The sequence below is a fragment of the Gadus macrocephalus genome, chromosome 3 (genome assembly GCF_031168955.1).
Source record: "Gadus macrocephalus chromosome 3, ASM3116895v1".
Classification (NCBI taxonomy): domain Eukaryota; kingdom Metazoa; phylum Chordata; class Actinopteri; order Gadiformes; family Gadidae; genus Gadus; species Gadus macrocephalus.
This window is the reverse complement of record NC_082384.1, coordinates 10,601,798-10,628,135: the sequence shown is the minus strand read 5'-3', so window position 1 is coordinate 10,628,135 and position 26,338 is coordinate 10,601,798. Positions and strand designations below refer to the sequence as shown.

General features: G+C 44.2%; 1 protein-coding gene across 1 annotated transcript in view; it reads left to right on the top strand.

Annotated features, from left to right (window-relative positions):
• LOC132454059 (catenin alpha-2-like) overlaps nt 1-26,338 on the top strand; it is an 81,320-nt gene that overhangs the window by 24,112 nt on the left and 30,870 nt on the right. Inside the window, exons 3-6 of the mRNA XM_060047227.1 lie at nt 14,881-15,076; nt 19,708-19,874; nt 22,139-22,258; nt 23,442-23,708. Of these exons, the coding sequence (XP_059903210.1) occupies nt 14,881-15,076; nt 19,708-19,874; nt 22,139-22,258; nt 23,442-23,708 (750 nt within the window). The remainder of the gene's footprint in view (nt 1-14,880; nt 15,077-19,707; nt 19,875-22,138; nt 22,259-23,441; nt 23,709-26,338) is intronic.

The window sequence follows — 26,338 nt, the reverse complement described above, 5'->3', positions numbered from 1 at the left end:
TGATTACATTTACCGATATGAGCCAACCAATGACCTTTATATTTACTATCGTTGATCACATTAGTTGTGATACTGTGATTGTCAATCAGTGTATTGAGCTGATTTCTTCCTAACCCCTGATCACAAACAAGAGTGAGCTGATTTCTTCCTAACCCCTGCAAGAGGCTATGGATTCTTGAATTCTTGGTTTGTTTTGGAAGTTGTCTAATATCCTGTCTTGTCTGTGTCACACGTCAGACTTGTTCACAGGACCACTGATAGAAGTAGTACGTGAATGTGCATCATTTCAGCGTGCTAGAAGGTTGATTTAGTACTTAGTGTGATCTCCCTCTGCTTTAATCCTGGTCTTGGATGAGGGCCGTCCCCGCTGGGATGCTGTGGGGGCTTTAGGCCTGGGAGAATATCTGCATGTACACAGAGTGTGCCGCTGCGTTGCCCAGGGACTGACAAACCTTCAGGTCCTCTTTTTGCTCTTAAAACCCAACTCCATCGAGCTACGTTATTGAGGGTTGAAGGGGGCCTCTTTGGTCGCCCCGGTAGCCTTTGTCATGACTTCTTTCAAGGTGAGTAGTCAATACGTATCATGCCAGTTGGTGCATTTAAGTAATGCTTAGTCTGAGAGGCTTCATTTACTCATTTTTCTTTTTTGTGTGGTGTACAATGAAATTAGCATTTTGTACTGATTACTACTCAAGTCCACACACGTTGAGTCTCTCGTTGATAATTTTAGCTGTCATGACAAGTACCTTTTATTTACCTTTCTTTGAGAGCCACATTAGACCTGACTTTAAGCTGCCTGCAATTCATTCTGTGAATGATTTTCTTTTGTTCAGTAATGCATGACCCATGTTTGGTGTTGAAGGGGTCTTTGGTTTCAAAAGAGGTGAACGGTTATCTGGCTGGTTTGAAGACAGACAGCTGGCGGCATGCGTCTGTTCCTCTGGAGGTGCTCCCTGTGGGGGCTGCTGCTGGCCTCTGTGCTTCTGGTGTTGTGGTCAAGCAGTCAGCACCTCCTGGTTCCTCTAATTCCTAGACAACTTTAGTTTTAGTTTTTAGTTTTACTTCTAACCACTTTTTAGTGGTTAGAAGCATTGTAAAACATATTTTTTTGATGTTTTGTTTTGATGAAACATAAATCTGTTACCAGGTAACAAAAAAAGCTGATTTCAGATGTAAACAGATATTTTTAGTATACTAAATAAATTAAATCCAGCATCAAAAAATTATATTCAACAGTTGCTGGTACATTCGGTAAGTAGCATGCTGAAAAATACAATCACAGAAATCATTAAATACCTAACTAGAGGCCATTCAAAAGCTACTCAATAAATAAGTTCAGAGCTCACAATGTAATTCAGCAGATTCAAAGCATTAACTAATAATCCCCCCCATAAAATTATTACCTTCCTCGGGGAACACCCTTACCAACACACAATGGTAGTGCCAGCCCTCACTCGCTGGAAGTACCAATAACTTGGTCTCATAAACAGCGTTTGATTTTCCTTTTAATAACCTGTCTCATTTAATGCACTGATTTATGTGCCAACAAAGAAGTAAAAAAAAAAGGAAAAGTATTCTGAACAAGGCTCATACTTTTTTAGAATTTGTGAATTAAAGGAACAATGTTGACCACTGTTGCTGACGAACCAATAAGCTCAGAGTGGATGATTACGTCAACGTTTTTCCCTCACTTGTATATGCTGGGCCTCTCTCTGTCAAGGATGCTGCAGAGTGTTGGCATTGACCAAGCAGTGGCACAGGCTGTACCAGCTGTTGGATTGTGAGTCATGTGGTCCATGAAATGAAAACCAAACTGAGTGTTGATGTAGTATGACACGCTGCTGGGTGCTTTTCTTTTAGCTTTCCCCTCTAAATGGACATTTTGATGCATGGCCTGTTCCCTTATTTGATAAATGCATTCATCAACTTGGAGCTTTACAGATGGCCTGTGGTGTGAAAATCCATTTCAACGTGTGTTGTACTTTTCCAGAGTGTTCCGGAGTGTTCCTGGTCGAGACTGTTTACAGCATGTTCTACAGAACTCAAAAACACACTTTTTCAAGTAGTATGTACCACTAATGAATAGAATAGAATAGAATAGACTTTATTTGTCATTGTGCATTGGATACACAACGAAATTTGTTTGTGCAACCACTAACAAAAGTGCAGTTGTGCTGGGTGGAGGGTAGGAGTGTAGTGTGATTATTAAGTTCTGTGATGGCCCTGGGGATGAAACTGCTGTTGATGCTGATGTTTGAAACAGTTACACCACAACAAACCTTTGAGCAATGGTGAAAAAATGGCTGAAATGTTGTCCCTGTCTGTTGTTGTGGATATTGTAGACTATTATTTTGATTCCTCTGACACTGGCTGAACAAATCCTTTAGTTATACACATCAATGCATTCCTAAATACACCCACGTGAAAACAAACTGCACCATGGCCCCAAGGAAAATGGAGCCATGGGGGAAACAGCGGTACGGCAGTAAAACCGCAGCCTGCCTTGTTAGGACTCCCTCCTTGGTTCAACCACCTCCATCTCCCTCTGCTATCTCCCTCATATCACAGCACAGACACTTCACTCACCGCTTGAGTTGCTAATTACTTCATAATTACTTCATAATAACTTTTCGAGGCATAATCTAGTCTTCAACGATGCTATTACTGCTACTACCTGCTGTTGGTGTCACTGTCAGTATTATCTGACATTCTTATTATTCGTGTTATCGTCGTCGTTGTGATGAAGCGGCATCGTAAGGGGCAGAGCCCACCCCAGGCATGGACAGTTTGACCTCCTTCCCTCTGGACGGCGGTGTAGAGTTCAGCGGCTGTCCCCCTGCTGAACTCTACACCACTATGATCGCTCCCTCTGGACCTCCCCCAACCCCCCTGGATACGCCCACACACACACCTTCCTCTTGTGACTGCCCTTTAACCCCCTCCATCCCGGACCATCACACACACCTCCCTCTCGTGACTGACCTTTAACCCCCTCCCCCCTGGACCACCGCGCACAGTGTCCTCCAGTGACTGACCTATAACCCTCCCACACATCTCCTGCAGCCATGAAACATTTGCATTATTTACATTTATACTAATGTCCATACTGTATATATCCGACCTCTAGTGCATTCATAATTGTACCACTATCTATATTTTTCATATCTTGTCCCTAGATTATTCACAGTATTCATCACTCATATCAAATTCTGACATCTTACTACTATTACTTGTACTTACTTTATATATACTTTACAATATCTGCCTTACCTACTGCTATGGCTGCATGTATACACTAACTGTAAATTTGTTATGGTGTTCATCACCATTGTTCTATTATCCATACTGTGTAGTCGACAATATCCCACTATACGTATGTACATAATCTGCATTTACTGCATTTTTTGCACTTCTCTGATCATCTTTTTATTGCCTCAGTACATGTACTCTGACTACATTACTGCTGATTGCTGAATCTTAATCTCTAATTTGATTCATAATGCAATCTCTTATAGTGAGTATCATACCAGCAAGTTGTTGGTAACCCACAGAGTTGGCCTTTAGTGGACGATGCACCCCGCTGTTTCTCTTTTTCTTTGGGCTCATCCATGTGCACACTGGCACATGCACAAGCACACACACACACACACACACACACACACACACACACACACACACACACACACACACACACACACACACACACACACACACACACACACACGCACACACACACACACAGTCAGAGGGTTTATCCATAAAAGGAGACTTGGGTGAGATAAGATCCTCTCACTGCATCCCTATCATAATCCATTAAGCCTGCGGGAAAAGAGAAACGCTGTATTACACAGATTTTATGTGCTATGCCATTTCACATGGGACTTTCTTGACAAATCCCCTTCAGTAACCTATACATTCAATAATCCACATCAAATCCGGATGGGAGGGTCTGCTCAGGTACAGCTGTGAGAACTCAATGACACTGACCGACTGTCACTCTCGTCATCTTGCTTTCGTCCTTTAAATGATCTTGCTGTCGTCCTTTAAATGATCCACCTGACTTTTCTTTTTAGTTAGTTGAAGATGCATGATTCATTTAAGAAGTGAAAATGCATTTTTCATGGACTTGAACACGTCCTACCAGCTGTCAGTCCGTGCCCGTACCCTTAGTGCGTTTGAAACCGGATGACGGAGGCCTTTCTAAGAAGCCTTGCGTGACTGCTGTGTGGTGAGTGGTCTGCGGAAGAGATGTTTAAAGGTAGCTTTCCGGACTCTCCAGGATAGTAGGATCCTCCAGTGATCCTGATTCAATCTTCTTCCACACATCAAAAACATGGGAAGGTCGAAAGTATCAGTTATATAATCAATAGTATTAAGTGACATGGACCTTATTCCCCTAGTGGCCATCTTGGTTCTTAACAGTAGCTGGTGGGTAAACTAAATGTAGGATTCCCAAAAAAAGTTCCCCCATCCAGCTAGTGTTCTCCATCAAAATGGCCACTAGGTGCAAAATGCCCATTAGCTGTGGGATGAGTCTTTTGCTTTTGGTATACGGTCAAGTCATGAGGGGGGGAGGGGCAGAGGTGAGAGATTTACAGACTGCAAAGACCTTGAAGTTCTACCGGGTAGTCTGGGTCATACTTATTTTGTACACGTAAAAGATAAATCCTATACTAATGAGGTTACAAGTCAAGGAGAGCATGGGGAAGAAGGCCTATTAGGATTCTTTACCAGTAATGTTTTCATAGCGTTGCCTTTAACTTTGTTACCTTGCTGATGTGAGCTTATAGGCCATTGCGATTGGTTATATCTAATTGCCAAATTTTCTTAAATACTATTCAAGGCATCTGCATAAGCATCTGTGTGCAATATTAACCTTCTAGATTAATTGATATCCACATTTTCTCTCCTCCGAAAAATGTTAGGCAGGCAAATATGAACACGTGTCAGTAGATTGAATAATTGCTCTCTTACCAAGATATTAAGTTTTGCTCGGCTCATCTTGCGCTCGTTTTGTTCAATGTCCTCTCCCTGGCAAACGCGTAAACTCTATGTTTTTGGGGATTATTTTGGAGTAGACAGCTGAAAACAAACAGCTGAAAACACAATTGTAATGTTCCGCATGCATGTATTTTGGTGGTAATTTATCTCAAAAATACACTGGAAAAAAACAATGTTTTTGAGGGTTTGTGTGGCAGGAACCTCTAAGGTATATTGGATGTTGTGTGTTTTAATTTGATATGGAAAATACATGGAGCAAGTGATAGATTTGCAGGTTGCATCGATTAGAGTATATTTTATCAGTGTGAAGCTTACATGCAGAGACATTGAGTTTGAAAGTCTTAATCTTCTGAATAAGCAGTTGTTTAAATCAGCCGCCTTTTGAAACACTCGCTTGACTCTTCTCTCTCTTTTGTTTGATAATCCAGCTGGCAGATTATGCAGATCATGGTTTCAAAATACAGCGCTTATCTCTGTCATTGTGCCAATCATCTTTTATGTGAATAAGTCTTGACTTTTGTTCCTGTGTCTGCAGTACACTTTCCTAAGCATTTTTGCCATCGGTTACAAATGTGGGGTTCGGTCCCGCTGAGACCCATCCAGGCCAACGTGACATAATGCTGATGACACATGGTGTGTTCAGACTGTCTTTGTGCCATGACCTGGCACTGCAGTCCATGTCACACTGCTATTTTAATCCGTCTGACTTACGCGCATGCATGCACACACACGCACACACACACACACACACACACACACACACACACACACACACACACACACACACACACACACACACACACACACACACACACACACACACACACACACACACACACACACACACACACACGCAGTTACACAGAAACAAATGCACACAGAAATGCACCCTCAAACACCCATGTACACTCACAGACAAATACGCACATGCCCATGCACCCACCCACACACACATGGACACACACACTAAAAGATAAGCATGTACACACACACACACACACACACACACACACACACACACACACACACACACACACACACACACACACACACACACACACACACACATGCATAGCAACAGACCCATAGCAGCAGCTGTGATCGCGGGCCCAGCAGAGCCATCTTTCATGTGGATCCAGGCTCTATCTCCTGAAACCTGGCTGGGTCAGCGATGCATTGCGCCCCGAGGCCCCATTGACCAGCATCGTGTGATCACCTGCTGCAGCTCTGCCTTCCTACCGAAGGACATCCTCAACATCCCCCCTTGACGCACTGCCCTGTCTTCAAGGTTTTTGAAAACAGGTCCCGATATGTCTCATCTCCACTCACAAACTTGATTTGCCGCACTGAGTGATCTGGGTGAAAGCGCCTGCTGATGAAATAGGAGAAGCCTGCGCTGCTTAATGGGCTTGTCATGTTCTGCAAGAGCCCATCCCAGAATTAAGATTCATGATTGCAGCCACAAGCCACAGATAAATAATATATCGTGTTCACTCGTGGCTGTGAGTCACTCACTTTGTCAGAGTATGAGGCAATATTGATTCCCTGAATATTGACTCGGCAATTGTTGACCCCACAGTCTTTACCCCAATAAGATCGAAATTTATGTTATCTAATTCTCGTACCATCCGATCGATATGAGATAGCTATTGTTTATATAAATAACCTATAGAAATAGCTTTTTAGTTCAACCAATGTGGGACAATCGGGATTTGATCGACCACTAGAAGGAAATTACTTTTCTCTTCCAGTTTTGCGATAGTTTTGAAAAATTAAAACATATAAATCGATAATCTTGTGTTGTATCAATCTGTTAATCAATGACTCTGTAAATGAATCCAACAAGGCGGAGGGGTGTTGCAACCCGGGCATTCAGTTCAGATGTGAGACTAAATCGTCCAATCACAGGCGGCCTTCCTGGCTTCAGATGATCACAGTGTCACGGAGGCTAAAGTTGCAGTGGCAGGCTCTGTCTGTCACTACTGCGTTTGCAGACACACACACACACACACACACACACACACACACACACACACACACACACACACACACACACACACACACACACACACACACACACATACACCTCACACACCTCACATACCTCACATGTCTACGAGGGGATTTGTGGGGATAATATCTGTATCATGTTCAACGATAGACACAAAGATGTAAAATGAGGGAGAGGGAGAAATCCTAAGTCACTTTTTAGTTCATACGTTGAGGTCAAGTCTGGATGCGATCATGTGACCGTATCCCTTTTCCAATATGTACAAACACACAAACAGCCAATATGTGAATATATAAATCATGTCTGTTACTTTGTCCCCCCTATGCCAGCTGCTCTCTAGCATTGTGACACTATGTCATCGCTCCTCCACCCATCATCCATGAGCGGTAGTTGTTGAAGCATTCATTTGATGCAAACTCAAAGAGTAAGGTATGCAGTAATAGCTTTCCAATGAACTATGTATATCCACCATGGCTCAATTTGTAAACTTGCCCATTAGGCTGTCAACCCTCACAATGAGTTAGTGCCTTCTCTGAGGAACTGCATGACAGTGATGTTCAGGCTGCAGGTATTCAATTATTTGTATATGCAAGCTGCTCGAGAACGGTAGACGGTGTTGACTCCTTTCAGTGGTAAACGTTCGCTTCCCTCCTCTCGTGATGAGCTTTGGATTTTTGATGTGCAGCGTTTATATGAGTCTTAACCATTTGATTAGTTCCTTTGCAGAGAATGCACAGATCCTAGCAAGTGGCCATATGGTCCAATATTACAACAATTCCCTCCTTTCTTCCCGTGGTTTGAAGCTTGATCCCATGTCGTCACAAAGGTTTTGTAGTGTGGAGAACAGGGTCCTCGTTAAAGGATATCTGCCTCACCATGTTCCGATCCCTGCCGTGCAGCAGGCCAGTGGTTTCACTGCAACACTGGAGAGGACAAAAACAAGTTAATTTTGGACCGGACCTCCACTTCAAGTTGATGTAGCTTTGATTCATCAGCTGCAGCTCGCCGTGCAGTGAGGAGGGGGTAACTAAGCTACGCAGTGTCCGATGGTGGATCCGAACAATATAAGTTACGTTATTATACGTACTTGTTAACAAATATAGGAAGTCCTGCCCCAGCTTTGGAGTCTGGAGTAGCACCTTCTGTGGCCCATTAAATCATATAAGCCATGAGTCTGAGCTCTATTCCTGGCATCCTGTTCATGTCGTACTCCTCCTTTGCAGTGTCAGACACTGTCAAGAGTCATCTTCACGCTTGCTTGAAGCTCTCCTTTGTCAGAGGCATGATCAGTTTAGCCTTTCAAACATTTATCCAAAGTTTTTAGGGTCTCTTCCCCAGAGTGTGAAGCATCTAGATGGTGGTCCCGTGCATAAGTCACATGTGGTCCCTGCATAGGGATGATATTCTGGTTATTGGAACCAAGAGGGCATGCAGTTTTAAGCCATTTGAAATGATCTCATACATTTTAAAAGATCATATAAAGATGACTAATGATAATTATTAAACGGCTCCGATCCAACAAGGCCGTGCATTGTGGCCTATCAGTTTGCCTCTCATCATGCTAAAGGAAGCGCCTTAAGTTTGGCAAGGCAATCAGCAAGGTGCATACATCGTTCATTGCCGTGTTTATTAACATTACAGACAGCCATTCGAGGAAGAAAGAAATCTTTCCCTTCCAATGTGAGGAAGATTTTGTTTTTCTCTGAAGCAAGAAGTGAGATTTGTATTCTGCGGATCGTTTCTGAGATTAACTGGAACCTCAGGGCAAGTCTTGTAAAAATGAAACCACAGTTAAATGGGGACTCCCTTGTAACCCTCCACTGAATAATTAATATCCAAGTATTCTCACTTAGTATAGACGCTCATCCTCAAGTTAAGCCCCTCTCCATCGGTCGTGAAAGAAACGAACAGACCGAGGTGCGATCATCTTCTCCTCACGTCCGTTCCACATTCTCACTTCTTTGAAGGCTAATAATCTGTCATTTTTTAAAACCTAGATGGGGACCGGTTGCAAAACGTCAGTTTGTCCCCGAGTCATACCGCCCCCAGGTGTCTCTGTGGTAAAATCCCTTCCCGTTTGAAGTCTGTCCTCTCCCGGGGCCGCTCCAGCGAGCGCCCCTCCAGAGAGGGCAACGCCTCTGAGCATAACGGGTCTTTGAGGATCCTGCTCAAATGGCGGAGCGGTGACCCGTGTGTGTGTGTGTGTGTAGGGGGGATCATTTCTTAATACCTTACCCCTCGCCTCTTAACCACCTTGATGCGGAGAGACGTCTGAGCGGGACCGGATACAGCCGCCGCCGTCCTGGGCCTCCAGGGCTGGATTGATCTGGGAAGTGATGGGGGGGGGGGGCTTCTCCGTGTCCTTCTCTTCTCTTTCCCCTCGCCCACGCACCTCTCTTTGAGCGGCATTCCAAATTCAAAAAAGAACAAATGCTAAACTTGGATCAAAGGGAGCAGAAAGGGATGGCTTCTAGGGGGATCACAGAGAAGCGAGGGAGGAGCAGGGGGATTTATCGTCCGAGGAGGGCTGTGAAGGGGGGGCCGTGAAGGGGGCAGGGCAGGACGCTGGTGTTTTCAGGAGGGTTATAAAATCAGAGGATGAGTATAGCGGTGTTGGGCGGCGGAGCTTAGCGGCCGCCAGTTATGTGCAACGCAGATGATGATGTGTTTCTGTTGACATCATTCTGTGAGCTGTGTTCCCCACAACCTGCCACCGTTGCCGAGGCTGCCTCTGTGGCCTGCTTCTCAGATGAATCATGCCTACTACGCCTGTGCTGTGTACCAAGCTGATTTGTAAGAGTAATGTATGAATCTGGGGCTCCTGCAGCGCCGCCACACAACTTTCGGCTGCTGTCATGTGTTAAACGTCATACTTTTGGGTGCTTTTTCACACACACACACACACACACACATACACACACGCATGCACAAACGGACACGGATGTAAGACACCCACACACACATACACACAGACACCACACAAATACACCCACGTATACAGAAACACACATGCACACAGCTAAGCATTCTATTGACCAGTGAGAAAGCTGTGTTGCTTATAATCTCTTTGAGCTTTTTATATTTTTTCTTAAGCAACACATGCCGTCCTCTGATGTAGCGACCTAGCGCTGGGCTAGCTCTGTGCTACCGCCAGAAATCCATTGAAGTACCCCTTTAACTCAAATCCTAAGTTACCCAGCAGCAGTTACACTTCTGTGAGTGGAGGCTGGAAACCCACAGGCAGACTTAGAAAATGATCACAGCTTCCAAAGCTTAGAACCAATCATTTGTGTAAATATATATGTATATACATCACACAAATTGTGTGTGTGATTAATGTTGAATGATATGGAACAAAAAAATAAACCAATTGAATCCAAAGCCCATGGCTCTCCGATGGGATTGTGTCTGCTGTCTCTCCTGTGATGCGACGGGGAAGGCGGGTAGAGGGAGTAGAGTGGGTGGGGGTGGCCTAAGCAGTCGTTGCTTCATTGCACACCTTGCTTTTTACTCATGAGAACTGACAACTGACCTTCACCTTACCCTCGCTGTGCCTGTGTCTGTGTCTCTTTATGTCTATGTGTTTGTGTGTGTTTGCATGTGTCTGCCTGTGCGTGTGTTCATCTGCGTTGTTGTGTTATTGATTCTTGCGGTTTGTGTGTGCATGTGTCTTTGCGCACGTTCGGCATGTATGGATGTTGAAGACGAAGCCAAAGCTTAGGCAGTGTGCAGGGGAAGGGACTAGGCTCGGTCCAGGGTGTGGAAGACCCCCTTCGCAGCTTGGTTTCACTGAGCCTCAGCACACATGACGTCCCAACAGCGTCATCCATTATTCAGCCAGAGAAGTTATGTACACCACTCACTGTTGAAGCACAGCAAAGGTCAACACACTATAACATGACTTGTGTGTGTTTGTCTGTTTGGGTGTGGGTGTGGGTGTGTGTCTGTGGCTGTTTCGGGTGTTTGTCTATCTCTCTACGTGTGTGTGGTTATGTGTGTGAGTTTGTGATTTTATGAGTGTGTGTGTGGGTGTCTGTCCTTCTCTGTGTGTGCGTGTAGTTGTGGGGGGGAGGGCATTGCATGGTTCTTGTTGTGCCCCAGGGGGGCCACATCCTTGGGGGAAGGGTCTCCACCCACCACGGCTCTGGAGACGTCTGGCCCTCCTGGCATTTATGGCTATTGATCTGCAGCAGATCGGGTCCGTAGGGCACTGCAACTTGTGCAAAGTTTATCTCTGTGCCATTGCTGTGCCGGCATCACATTGGCATTAAGGTTATAGGAACAAAAATATAGGTACAATCTAGACCAATTTGGCTGTTTCAAGGAGTGTAGGAGTGTTGGAGTGTAGCTTGTTGGCACATTTTCTGATTGCTAATGTTTATATGTAGCCTATATAATATAATATATACATTAACAACGAAAGTAGAGAGCATGAAAGGGGTTCTGTTAGTTTGTGTAGTAGTTTCAGCAGCACAATCAAGGGGTTTCCCCAGCATATCCAACATGAAGCTGTGTGTGGTTCCCACCATGAGGCTGTTCTGCCGATAATCAAGTCAGGGTTGTACCGCACGTAGATTATCACACAGCCACACAATATATTTGCTAAGCCGCATTTCCTTCTCAAGACACAGGTATGCCTCAGTAACAAGAAAATTGGTACACCCACGCACCCACTCACACCCCCAAAGTCAACTGAGCTGCTTCAAAGTTTCAACTTAATCTGATTCACAATATTGTGGGAACAGCTTTGAGGCGGTCCTGTTATTTTCCACCTAGCAGCAGCGAAGATAAACATACTTTGAAATTGTAAGCCTATATTTTTCCAATGCAGTGATGGTGTTTGATAGCATCGACTTTCAGTCAGCAGTGGGGAGCTGCACAGCGAAGTGTCATGACCGCTTCGTCCCACGTTTGCCCCTGAGTACCTTTGGCAGAGCCTACAACTGCACTTATTAAACATCAGGGATAAAGGAAAGGCTATTCTGGCTGTAGAAATCTGTAGAATCTGAAAGCCACTGACCACCTCCACACAGCACTTCCTCGGGATTTTGTACTTTCGCTTTTTGTAGCGTTACTCAAATATAACATATTATTTTAACCAATTTTACCGTTCAGAAATGAATTGGGGAACAAACAATGCTGTTAACCAAAAGCCTCCTCCCTATAGCTCTGTTGTAAATGTTACATGGTAGCGCTGGAAAGGAGCATGGTGGCTCGGCGCCACTATGGCACCGTTTGGAGAGAACCCTGCTGTTAACAAGCAGGACAAATGGGCCGGCCCGCTGCCTGGGACCTTTCTGAAGGCAAGGGCCAGAGCTTTTTGGCGCAGGTGATGAATTATGTTTGGTTTTCTGTTCTATTTGAATGTAGTTGAGGAACATTTACGGCTGAGTGCTTGGGTTACTAATTTGTCCCCTGAGGCGTCCTATAGGTATCCCTCGTTTCCACGTATTCGTTTTCTTTTTAGAAGGCTTATGATTGTGATATTTTATGCATGGCCTCGCACAAAATTCCAGCAGGTGCATATTGGTTCCGGTGAATCAATACCTTCCCTTTCCTCTCTGGTGTCGTTTAAATGGATCTGAAACAAGGTGAACCCCATGTTTCAGATCCATTTCAAACTGAACAAAATTGTTGTGCTGAGAGTTCTAGGAGGGAGATGGGAGATGTTATCTCCGTGGTTACGACCCACAAACTATTTTGGTAGTCGTCGTAGGGTATAAAGAGGGTTTTCAAGGAGCAATGTCCTGAATGAAATGCAGCACTCACTGTGGCATTATAACAAAAGTGTCAGAGAAGCCTAACCCTCTTTCTCACGCTGACACCTTAATTCATCCTTCAATGTCACACAAAGAACACGGCTGTAGTTAGGAGCAGAGGAGAACAACATGCATAAACGGTTTGGCGGAGACTGGAAAAAAAATCGGGATTTAACCCCAGTTCTATCTGAATTCCGTTGATATTTAGTAACAGTGCAAGATGGAGTAGATGACTATGTTGACGATCATAGAAGACGGAGCAAGATATATGAAACACTTTTTCACCTTTGTCTCATTAAGTCATCGTGTTGTTTTTGTGGTGTTAGCGTATTACCACTGATCCTTGTCTATCACAACTATAGTCTCACTTGTCATTGCCAAAGTTATGCCGTCCCCCATAAGACTAGCTGTACATGTTTGAGGACGTGCATAGCCAAGGCACACAGTGACTACAGTATGATTGCAGGCATTTTTCATATGCGACCGCGTATTGAACAAGATGTTATTACTGATATACTTATTCATCCAAACCATGCACATACCCTATCCAAAACTGCCTGAAAACCTTTTGATTAGAAAAAAACACTATCAATTTTAGTTGTAAAACACCACACTTAGCTGAGCGTATGGTCAGGCTAGCACATGAACTCACTTTAGTGCTGCGGCTCTTTGATCCATCTGCTGAGAGGGACATGTGATGAGAGTCCCAAACAATATCATTGTTTCAATAGCATCAGAATGCTCCAGGGTACTGTTGCTTTGTGCCAGCTCTTTCCTCCGTCAGTGGACCTTAGTTTAACACCTTTCCCTAGGTTGTTATTGGTGGCTATTGGATGTTCTCCTTGAATCATTCTTTTTTGGTGGTGTTTTTCTCAGTGTAAAGCTCAAGTCCCATAGCTTAGAAGTCTTGAACCATGAGAAAATAACAATTGTTATTACAACAACGATAGTTACATATTTATTTAGCCAAAACCTTTTGTCACCATCATATTTGAAAACATTGTTTTTTCAAGCAGAAATGAATGAGTGATGGGTTCATCGTTCTTTTTTCAAAGTGGGCTTCATAATTGGAAAGGTGTGTGTGTGTGTGTGTGTGTGCGTGTGTGATTGGGTGTGTTGAAGTGTGTAAGTTTGTTTGTGTGCGTTTGTCTGTGATTGTGCTTAGGTGTGTGTGTGTACATGTGTATGCGTGTGTGTGTGGAAGCGCGTTTGTGTATGCGTGTGTGTGTGATTATGTGTACGTTTTTTTTTGTGTGTAGCTTTCATTGATTTGTAAAAGCTTTTTCATGCAATAAGCACGCTATTAGACACCTAATTTGAGCACTCTGTCAGTTATAATGGGCTGTCTGGCTCAACAATTTAATGGAAAGTACACAGCTTCAAATTTACTTGTTAGGGCAGTCTGCAGTCCTGCGGCACAAAAAATAAATACACGCAGATGATAACGGAATAACTAGGAAATACCTGTTCATCATTCAGCACACATATCCCTTAATGCATGATGAATATGGATGTGAATCATTTAAAGTGCTTTCACAAGTCTAGGGCCACTTAAGTGAAAAGGTTGTGACAGGACAGAATTTGCTCTTTGCAACTTTTCCGAGCTCATGGAGATTACAGCTCTATCTTAAGGCCCTTTTCAACAGTCTCTGCTGACATTTTTCCTAGCTGAGCTATTTGAATGACCCATCATCTGCGGCTCCGCTGAGACAGGGTTGCAATCTGCATTCAGCCCTCTATAAGCTCCGTCGACGGAGAAGAGCATTAACTTTTCCTAGGTAGACGAATGGTTCTTTTTTTTACACAGTTGAGGTGTGTGAAAATAATAGGCTAATTCACAATCTGATTTGTCAAACAGGGATTTGACAGGTTCAGTTCTAAAGATACAATGCATAAATTCATTATATTTGGAAAATTGTTTCGTTATGGACAAAAAACAAACTGCAACTACTAGTTTTGTCCAGGGTTCACTTGTGTGCGTACAGTTTTCTTTGCAAATGAACGGTTCCTACTTTCCCCACATGTATTGTAAAGCAGCCCTGGCTACAGTGCTGATTGGCCAGTGCCTTGATCATGTGACTTACCACGTGATCCCTCCCACCCCTTCAGGTGACCACCCTGGTGAACACCAGCAACAAAGGCCCGTCGGGGAAGAAGAAGGGGCGCTCCAAGAAGGCCCACGTGCTGGCCGTGTCCGTGGAGCAGGCCACCCAGAACTTCCTGGAGAAGGGTGAGCAGATCGCTAAAGACAGCCAGGACCTGAAGGAGGAGCTCATCGCTGCCGTGGAGGACGTCCGCAAGCAAGGTGTGGAGCTGCACGAGGATGTTGTGTTTCCTTAGTATGTCACCTTTGTTGTAGCATTGGTCACTGCACGGTAATTAGGCCCTGTGTCCTGTACAACTCATATGATAGAAGTTCCTCATTGGATAGAAGTTAGAAGGAGGTACTGACTTGGCCTCTGCCGCCTCTAACATTTAGTTGCAGTCGGATAGTCCAAAAGATGATGTCCTTTCCTAACCTATTTTCCTTGACCTCGACTGAAAATGTCATGTGGTCAAGGAATGTGTGAAGGAGAATTCAGAAGGACTTCACACTGGGCTATGTTAGTATGCGACGGCGATGTAATGGACTGGGGTTTGTCCTGGTTCAAACTATAATGTTCAGAAAATGGACTTCTAAAATGCACATCTAAGATACCTTGCCCCGTGCGTTCTAACTGTACTGTTTTACGCAGGCTATACAAACGTGGTGAAACACGGTGAATAATTATACTTTATTGCTAAGTTTTGGAATTGAAATAAAAAAAGGAATATGGGCTACCAGTTATAAAAGGGAAACAAAATAGTTGTAACATTGATAAAGTTTGCTCATGCTCACACACCTGTCCACTTATATTCAAAATAAATTAAAAGGATAATCATGAAATAATTAATCTATAAATTCCCCAAATAACAAAAGATCATGTGTTTTGCTTTGAAACATTCAGTGTGATTATTGACTCAATGCTCGACTTTGATTCTATGGAGCTCACATCAGTGCTGAATGATGGATGAGTGATGTCCCTCTTAGCAAGCCCTATCTCTGCACCATAGCAGCTGTTGGCCATAAAGTCCTCCTCTTGGCTCCCGCTGAAGCTGAAGTCAGGGGGTTTCTTGAGCAGCATATAAACAAATCAGTGGAAAGCAATCTCCTTTAACGCCAACATAATCAGTGCAACGATACTGAGTCGATGACCCAATAAGTAAATCACTTCAACGCACCTTAATATGTGCACCAATAGCAAGAAGGGACCACTGTATGTCAACGACCTATACACACTTCCATAGGGTCTGATTGGGTCTGCTATAAACTACATTTTTTCAAGAATCACGTGAACTGTTAAAAATGGTCATAATCATTATGTACTATTAGGGGTGTGGCAACCCGCTCCTTGAATGAGCCGGGTTACCGGTACAAACGACGCGTTTATCCAAGGTTAAAGCCATTCAAGGCATTTATTATACACAACTTAAATCCAACGAAGGAGACAGTCTCTAGGGCCTCCGTGGGCCTCTAGCTGCTCGTGGACCCGAGCGCTTCCTTCTTCCTTGTTCCTGGTCTCCCGAGCCGTGCTGTGCTGTGCTGGTCCTCCTTTTAATATGGCTCCGGTGCTTTCGGCCAGGTGTCCCCCAATCACACTGATTGGGGTGCCGAAAGGGCTGCTCTCCATCGCCGGCTGGTGGGTGGGGGTGGTACACCCCGTCCTCCACGGTACCCCGGGCCCGTCCAGGCCGAGGACCACGTGGCGGGATGCCACAGGGGATAAATATTCCTAGCCTTTTTTCTTTTTCTGCTAACACTGTTCTTACATTATCCCAGCAATAAGCATTATTGTATCTACTAGTGATATTGGAAGCTGAAATATACTCCCAACCACGATGAATCAGTTGAATACCCCCATGAACGGCCCCATAAAGCGGCTACCTATGAAGAGGTTATCAAAACTCGCGCTCAGATTGAAAGAATAAAGAGATCAGATTTGCTGCATTGATGTGATCATTATGTCCAAAAAGCTTGCACTAAATTGAACTGGTTTCACATCACTCAGTGTAGGATCTCATTATGCATACATTTCCACATGTTCAGCATTCTACAGCTCATGTTAGATGAGCATGAAATATAATTTAGCCAGGAGGAACATGTCCTCAGTTCTGGTTGTTAAGCTTGTCCCGAATGGCTGCATGTCTGGGTGATGGAGTGAACACGTGCCTCAGTGATGGGCCAGTGTGTATGCGTGGTTGGTTTGAAGCAGACAGCGACAGGTTAAAGAGAGACGGGAGCAGAGATAGAAGAGTCGATTAACAGTCCCTGAATAATACCCAGTACTTCAAGCTCTGCGTCTATGCTTGAACACTCGTAAATGTAAAGAGCCTGATTTCCCTGGTTCTCCACACATTGTTAAAGACGAGTATCTGTGCTTGTTGTTGTTGTTCTAAAAAGCGATCAGCTAGTTTATGTAAGAGTTGGGGGCAGTGTACCATTTCAAATGCTTCTCATCACTTTTATGATGCCTTAACTTTTGAGATAAAAAAAATCACAAATGCCTTTAAAACGTTCTTGTCTTTGAGCGAAAGGTTGATGGGGCTTCACATGAATGAAAGGTTTGTCCCCACAATAGATGTGTTTTTTCTGTTCAGTTACCCCATGTCAGCATAAAGTGTGGTGCTAGGCACATGTTGTTCTCCCGACTTTTTATAATGCACTGTCAGCTCCAGTTTGCCACCAGTACCATTGATGGCAGCCTTTGACAATACAGCACAGAGTGCTTCTCTTCAACCATGAAATAGATTAGCAGTGACGTGGCTTGTCTAAAACAGAGAGTACCTCCGAACAGACATTTTTCACTGTTCACTGTTGGAAAGACAAACGCAGTGCTGTTGTTTTTCCGTCTCCTTCAAAAAAGAATCGTAGAAAAAAGGCTAGTCCAGATGATTCAAAGTCAGAAGACTTTTCAATAACCCAAACTGCACGCAAAAAAGACAGAGCACAGTATTCTGCTCTGGTCTCTATATCTGTATATGGCATGTGCATTTATTATTTTCTGAGCTACCTAGGGGAACGAACAAGCCTATTTCCATTAAGCTTTTTATTGCTGACATCGCCGATGTAGAATAAAGCAAGTGCTTTCACGGTAAGGTGAGATTGCTCAACTCAAGCAAAACTTCCAGTAAGTGTAGGTGACGGATGGCTCTGTGGCTTGAAGAGCAATTCAACCCAAAACCTTTTTTCTTTTGTTGTAAACGTGGTAATATGTCTACATGGTCGTCAAAATAGTTATCTATGCCATTTTATCACTGTTGACAAAATTAAGCTGTAATTTATAGCAAACGTAACAAATATAAAATAAAAAGTAAAATCCTATGTACTCCCCAAAATGCTTTGCGACCGTTCCACTCTGCTTGGAGCGTAGGTAAAAGTCTTTTTTTGTAACGTTTGTCAAAGTGCCTTTTCAGAGGCACTTCGTCTAACTCCACATTGTGTGGATAGTGAAGCTGGGTCTGAGCAGCGGTTTATATAATGTCCAGGGTCTGGACACCTATAGAATAATGCTACAGTGGGTGGCGCATTTCATGTAAAACACAGCTCATTATAGCGCTTGTACACAACAACTACGATGTAAAAAAGTATTACAAAGATGGCGTGGGTCGGACTCGTAACCATGGGGATAACACGCCCCCACCTCCTTCATGAAACTCTCACTTTTTTTTATCTCATAGTGTTCGAATTCCAGCTGAAGCAGTGGGTTCACTGACACTTTAAGCTACTTTTTACAGACAATAAAAGTCGACTATGCTGGAAGTAGATCCCTGATTGTTGAATTAGACAAAAATAATGAAACAATGTAAAAATGCATTGTTGTTTATTTTATTAGTCCTCTCCTAAACCTAGCCTCAGCAAGCCAATTAGAGCCCAGCAAACTGTTATTTGTACTATCGTTTTAGGATATTTCTCAACAATACATGAAATAACATCCAATGGCAGAAAATAGAATTGTAAGCTTGTGGGGAAATGACTTCCTAAATCCTCTGATTCTGTGGCTCACCTTCTCATTTCTGGACCATGTTCGACAACAGTGCTCCTGTACTTCAGGCTAGCCAGACTCTAATCAACTCACCAGACACTTGTCCTGACCTGATTGAATTATATATTCTGTTGTCATACTGCACAGCCATGCCGCCCCCTCAGCCGTTAGTCTTGGGTGGCTGCTACTGGGTACTGCTTCACTAACATTCGGGTGAAACGTGTGTGTGTGGGTGTGTCTGTGGTTATATCTCTTGGTGTCAGTCAGTTTGTATTTCTTTGAGTGTGTGTGTGCGTGTGCATATGTCTTTGTGTGTGTGTGTTCGAGTGTGTTTGAGAGTGTTTGAGTATGTGTGTGTGTGTGTGTGTGTGTGTGTGTGTGTGTGTGTGTGTGTGTGCATGTGTTTGTGTGTGTGTGTGCCTGCCTGCACACACAAATAATTCCAACGACAACACATATTGATTGTCGTGCTCCCAAACAAGTCAACAAGTGAGCCCGTCATCAGGCCATGCTCGATCGGGAGCTGCGTCTGGGGGGTTGGGGGCAGCGTCTGGGGGGAGGGTCCTGCGGGCTGCTTATTATCAATAGAACAATACGTGTTCAGAGACGCCGGCACTCTCTGAAGCTCCGCATTTAGGTTTCGACCGGAATGGTTCGAAGGCAGACACAGACAGACAGAAAGACACACGCACGCACGCACGCACGCACGCACGCACGCACGCACGCACGCACGCACGCACGCACGCACGCACGCACGCACGCACGCACGCACGCACACACGCACACACACACACACACAGCTCATTACCCTAGCGTCTGTGCGGGGGGCCTTGTGTTGTGGGCTGACGGGGGTCCCTGCTGTGCCTCTCCCCAGGGGACACCATGCGCGTGGCCTCGTCGGAGTTCGCCGACGACCCCTGCTCCTCGGTGAAGCGCGGCACCATGGTGAGGGCGGCCCGCGCGCTCCTCTCGGCCGTTACCCGCCTGCTCATCCTGGCCGACATGGCCGACGTCATGAGGCTGCTGGCGCACCTGAAGATAGTGAGTACCACGTCGTCTTCCTCGTCACCATAGTCGTCGTCCACATTGTCGTTGTTCTTGCTGGTTCCATCACCGTGTGCGCCGTTGTTATCCTCCTCATACTGATCCTCATAGTCACTGTCGTCATTGCCAGTATCATCATTTTTTTCATGATCATTACAATCATCGTTGTCATCTGCATCGTCGTCATCATCATCTGAGAGACAGGAGAGCAGGTTGGAGAAGAGCGGGAGAGACGTGTAGAATAGGAATCAAACCCGAAGCGCCCCCAATATCAACCTATTTATCACATAACTGTCTTCATCAACTGCATACTTTTCATTGCCTTAATCATCATTACCTCCATCATCATCATCATGTTTGTCCACCTAAAAGTCGCCGGTTCATCACGAGGTAGGAAGGTTTCTAAATGGAACCATCTGTGACGATCACTTCCCTTACAGCTCATTCGTAGACACAAACTACATTATAATGAGTGTACACCAACTGCAGTATACTTTATTGTACACAGACTATATTTTCTTTACAAATATCACAGTATGTTTAGTGCACACAAACTACAATATACTTTAGTGTAGACAAACTATATCTTAGTGTACACCAACTATAGTACACCTTACTGGACACAAACTACAGTATACTATGGTGGACACAGACAACAGTATGCTATAGTGTACCAAAACTACAGTATACTTTAATGTACACAAACTACAGTATACTTTAGTGTGCAAACTTCATCGTCTCTTCCCACGCCTCCCCACACTGCTGCACCGAACACGATGCAGACGCTCCCGCTGGTTCAGAGATAAGGAACCCGGGGGAGAGAGGGCTTGATTTGACATCTGCTGCAGTGTTGCCTTCCTAATACTTTAACACAAGACTTTGCGTATTCGTCAGACGAGTCATCTCAGCACAACTCTACATTTCCATCTGTCTGTATGTGTAGTAAAGTATTGCATTGGGTGGATGGGATATCATCTTGGAAATGTTTTACATATCCTTAGGTCATATCATATTCTTATACCATCATTTACAATATATTCATTACTAGTCTTACACATCAGATTTAAGATTAATCTATTGTGTAGCAGGCAAGCTCTAATCTGGGGGAACGGGGCCTTTTACTTTATTCCGCTTCACATTTGTTTCAAACAATTGTGTTGCTTGAGGCGGGGATCTGTAAGCACGTAACTGGAGAACACAAAGTCGGCCAGCTGTAGTAACCTAGCAATAACTTACATAAATCCCCCTGGGAAGGCTTCAGCCACTTGCGCAAATGAGTTTACTGCAGTAGGATATCTATCCAGCGAAACAGGAAACAAGGCATGACTCCGCCCCTTCAGCCTTTTGTTTCCTGCTGAGGCTCTCTGCCGCCAGTCCCAGGACGGTCTGCTATAACGTAGAAGGACTGCTGGATCCCAGATAAGTCCGACATGTCAGCAATACCCAACACATGGGATAACTAGAGGTTATCTTGGCTGAGTTAAGGCTCGAGGTGCTTCCATTTACCAGTCAAACTTGGATCTCATCTTGCTTACTTTAAAATAAAGTTTGACAGTCTACTCTGCATCACCATTGTAGTGGCTTTGGTTCATTATGTGGGACGTTGGGGGTGGAACCAGGCAGAGGAAAGGACATTCTGAGCTGTTTATTGGCCTCTGCAGTGTTATAGAACCCAGTTCATCCCAACCGTATGCCTGCATTTACATATAGATTAGCCAAGGCGGAGCCGTTATAGTCTAGTATATATCTTTTAGCACTGGCCATCACGCTACCATTAGCTGGAGAGCTACATTTGATAGCCGCCTCTTAATGAGTCTGAGAAATCCTTATATAGCATGCATCACTTATGTTTGGTAGGCTAATCATATTGACACACTTACAAACACACACACACACAAACATACACACACACGCACGCACGCACGCACACACACGCACGCATGCACGCACGCGCACGCACGCACACACGCACTCATACACAAACGGGACTTTTCTCAAACCAGTGGGTCCAATCCCTTCCTCTAAACCACTCACAAATAAATGCCTTCACTATCTTCACATGAAGTACTTCAGAATAAGAAGGAGGGTTTTTCTCTTCTAAAGTGTAATGACTTCTTTGTTACTTACTGTGTTATAATGGAGGTGATCATTGTGTGTGTGTGTGTGTGTGTGTGTGTGTGTGTGTGTGTGTGTGTGTGTGTGTGTGTGTGTGTGTGTGTGTGTGTGTGTGCGTGTGTGTGCGTGTTTCTCCTGGCTGACAGGTGGAGGAGGCCCTGGAGGGAGTGAAGAATGCGACCAATGAGCAGGACCTAGCCAACCGTTTCAAAGAGTTTGGGAAGGAGATGGTTAAGCTCAACTATGTGGCAGCTCGCAGACAGCAGGTAACTTTGGGCTCACACCCCCTTTCCCTTGTTCATATCTCTGGTCCTTATGTCCTTGTCCCTTTATCCCGGTCTCTGGTTCTTTATCCCAGTCTGGCCTTGTCACTGGTGCATGTCTCTGGTCCCTATCTCCTGTATCTCCTAGTTCCTGGTCCCTATCTCCTGGTCTTTGGTCCCTATCTCCTTGTCCCTGGTCCCAATCCCCTGGACTCCGATCTCTATCTCCTAGTCACTGGTCCTTGTCTCTGGTCCCTATCTCCTGGTCTATTTTCCTTATCCCCTGGCCTCTGGTCTTTATTTCCTGGTCCTGATATCGTGGATCATATCTCACTGGTCTCTGATCCCTATCTCCTGGTCTCTGGTCCCTATCTCCTGGTCCCTCATTAAAGAAACAGGGACAGATACATGGATACACAGACACAGGCATGATGCAGACCATGGCAATACCAATGTGATAAGCAAATCAAAGCTTACTGTTTTCTTACTGTTTCCATGTAATCATTAGTATCACAATCTGAATGGATTAATACAATTTGGAAATGCAATACAGTGCTTAACAAATTAAACATCCACACTACATTTTGGTCGCAGTTCCTTTGAAATCTTAATATGCAATTTTATCTTTATAAAAAAAAAAATAACATACATTTTATACAATATATAGGATTTAGGACCTTATTTAGGATTTCATGAACAATATTCTGCATCACTCCTGATTTGTAATACACAGCCTAAATGTCAAACTCATAAAATCCAAGTTTCAGCTATGTTTCAACCAGCTTTGCAATTAATGCCAGCCGAAAAACTCAATATTACCAACTGTTATGGGAAATTATGTTCAGAGCTGAGTACTTAAAATTATTGTTCCATTTTTATCGACGACTGGTCTCTGAAATTGTATTGTCGACCTTTAAAGCCAAGCCTACACGCTAAACATCAACCCACATTATTGTATATCTGTCGAATTTCCTTTTTTTGCACTATATTCCTCTTTATACCTCCAGTTGTTGCATCATCACTCCGGCTCCTTCGGTCTTTGCAAACAGCCACCTGCGGCAACATCTATCAGCGCCAACGTCTGTCTGTGCTAACATCTGTCTGGGCTGACACCTACTGGCATTGACATCTACCTGTCATCTACCACGTCCCAGCTCTAATGTCTTCCTGCTGCCCCCCCCAACAGGAGCTGAAGGACCCCCAGTGTCGGGACGAGATGGCGGCGGCTCGCGGCGCACTGAAGAAGAACGCCACCATGCTCTACACCGCCTCGCAGGCCTTCCTGCGGCACCCGGACGTGGCGGCCACGCGCGCCAACCGCGACTACGTCTTCAAGCAGGTGCAGGAGGCCATCGCCGGCATCTCCAGCGCCGCCCAGGCCAACTCCCCCGTGGACGAGAAGCACGGGCACGCCGGCATCGGAGAGCTGGCCGCCGCCCTCAACGAGTTTGACGTGAGTCCGCCCACGCTCGCCGCACCACACACCTCTGTGTGCTTTATCCGGTCACTTGCGTTTACATTCAACCTGCACTGTGTTAGTGCAATACTGCAGGTAGTGAGCGCCTCAATGAAGTTATACCACTAGAACGTTTCTTTCTTCCTCCACTAGAAACACAACCATCCACGAGTGTGTCCATCCAGGGATGGTTTCCTCTATGAATCGTTTTATTGTGATCCACTCTTGCCCCCCTTCATGGGGAATTCTCCACTTGAGTTTGCTGAGGGCTGAATGACAGAGTGCAGTTTAGGTCATTGGGAAGCTTTTATTCAAAGACACTTACTGAGCAAGTGAAACTGAGGACAATCAAAGCATATCAATCATAATTGGTTTTGCATGAAAACTAAATGCATGAAACGAGCAGCTATTGGAATTATTTGAATCAAGTGAATTCTTGTTTAGATCTCTTAATGCCTATAAGCTGTATCAGGGCTAGAACATTTGTAAAATGTTTTTTCTACATAGGGTGGAGACAAAGTTACCCCGACTTAAGGAAAGACAATCATTTTATTTGTTAATAGTTCTGCTGAATGATTGTTTAATAACCTCCTACTCGATACCTGTAATCCTTATTGAACTGAATGTGTTGAGGACTGTGCATTTGGTTGGTTAGTGGTTCTTGCTTCGAGGCTGATTTGATTAATTAGTTCACACAAAAGCAATTGCAGGAAATATATCCCACACCACCACACTAGATGCAGGCTGTTCTCTGTTCTTGTATGCCTGTGTATGTTCTTGATGTTCTGTGTTATTGCCACTGTGTGGGCCATGATATCCCACTTTGTGATCCTTTGCTTCCATCTAGTGGTCTTGAGGCGACAGTGAACAATAAATACAGCACAAGCCTTCAGAGTCGAAGTGAACCATGTAGTGTTTGGCGCAGCAGGTGGCACTGTTTTCTCCCTGTTAGAGAGGTCTGGCTTTGGCTTGTGGGCACAGTGGTGCCCTGCTGGGGCAGGAACCATGGAGGGCCTGCGCTGTGTAGTGACCTGGATTCGATTTCTCCCTGTGGTCCTATGCATTATGTCTTTCCCTTTCTTCTTCAACCCCTTTGCCTGTTTCTATTCACTGCCCAGTCTTTAAATAACACAAAAGGATCAATTTTGAAAGAAGAAACCCCAGGTTGCCTCACACATGTGGATGCCATGTTAGAAAAGGGACCGGTTTAAATTGTAAGCTTGAAGCATAAAGCACCTTGTATGCTAAAGCATACAAGGTGTTTTGCGTCATAGTGTTACCGATGACCTCTAGGTTACTTCCACGCTACCATGTTACCACATGACCACCAGGTTAACACCAGGTCACCCCATCGACAACCATAGCAATGCATAACATCCCTGTCAATACATGAGAAATGGATTCCATAGGCTCAACATACAGGGATTGATTCTATGCATGTGTGTGATTTACATACCAACTTTATTTTGGGGCTAATAAGGTGCAGCAAATAAAATCATGTAAATACAGATCTGGGTAATTTTCTGTAAAATATTAAGCTTTATAAAATATTTTTAAAGATGATCCCCATGAATCAACTGCTGATTCTGTTGGAGCACTTTGAAGTTAGAGGACGAGAATTTGGCAGAGGACAGAGGAGCCAATTAGGGCTAAATCCTATAACACATTTTAAACCCAGTTAGACTAATTTGATATGGGGAGCTGGGTGCCTAAGCTGTCAAGACTGTTTAATAAGTTTCTTATTGTAAATATTAAGCTAACCGATAAAGACCTTGGAGGCTCATTATGAGCAGAGCTAGTGGCGGCTAAAGGAGTGGTTGCTATGTGCAGGGGGCAATAGTAAACAGCTAGTGCATAACTAAGATCAGGGTCCAATAGTAAACAGCTAGTAGTGCATAACTACAATCAGGGTCCAATAGTAAACAGCTAGTAATGCAGAACTAAGTGCAGGGTCCAATAGTAAACAGCTAGTATCACAGAGGGGTTAATAGCATAGCTAACAAACCACAAGAGTGCGCTTCAATAGACAGTGTTCTTACATAATATTATACTATCGTTTATCCAAAGCGTTTTACAAAGAGTGCATACTTTGGTGTCCCCAGTGGGAAATTAAACCCTAAACCTAGAAGTGTTTATGCCAATTGATTTATATATTTGCATATACATATACTATATGGCCATTTTACATGGCAATGCTAATTACTGTCATAGTGATGCATAATTTAAACACCTCCAGTGGAGGTGTTTAAATTGATCACTATGACCTCCACCCAGTTCGGATCAATAGCACCTTCAGACCCTTTTATAGTTCAGATTCTTTTCTTAAGAAGCAGAGTTGAAAATATAATGATTTGATTAATTTGAAAGCTATGTGTATGGGGGCTATTCATCTGGCTTTTAGGCGGGCACTTCGGTTTTGGGAGGTCCGTTGATTGGCCCAACCCAAAGACGGCTATTTTATGCCCCAGTGTTGCGCCGCTTTGATTGCAAACACAGTGAGCCTTCTCACTGATGAAACTCAAATTGACTTCAAACTGTCTAACAACCAAGAAAACAAGAAATTGCATTCATGATTATTGCTCATAAAAAAAACGCAGATTGCGTTGTATTATACTTGCGTCACAATG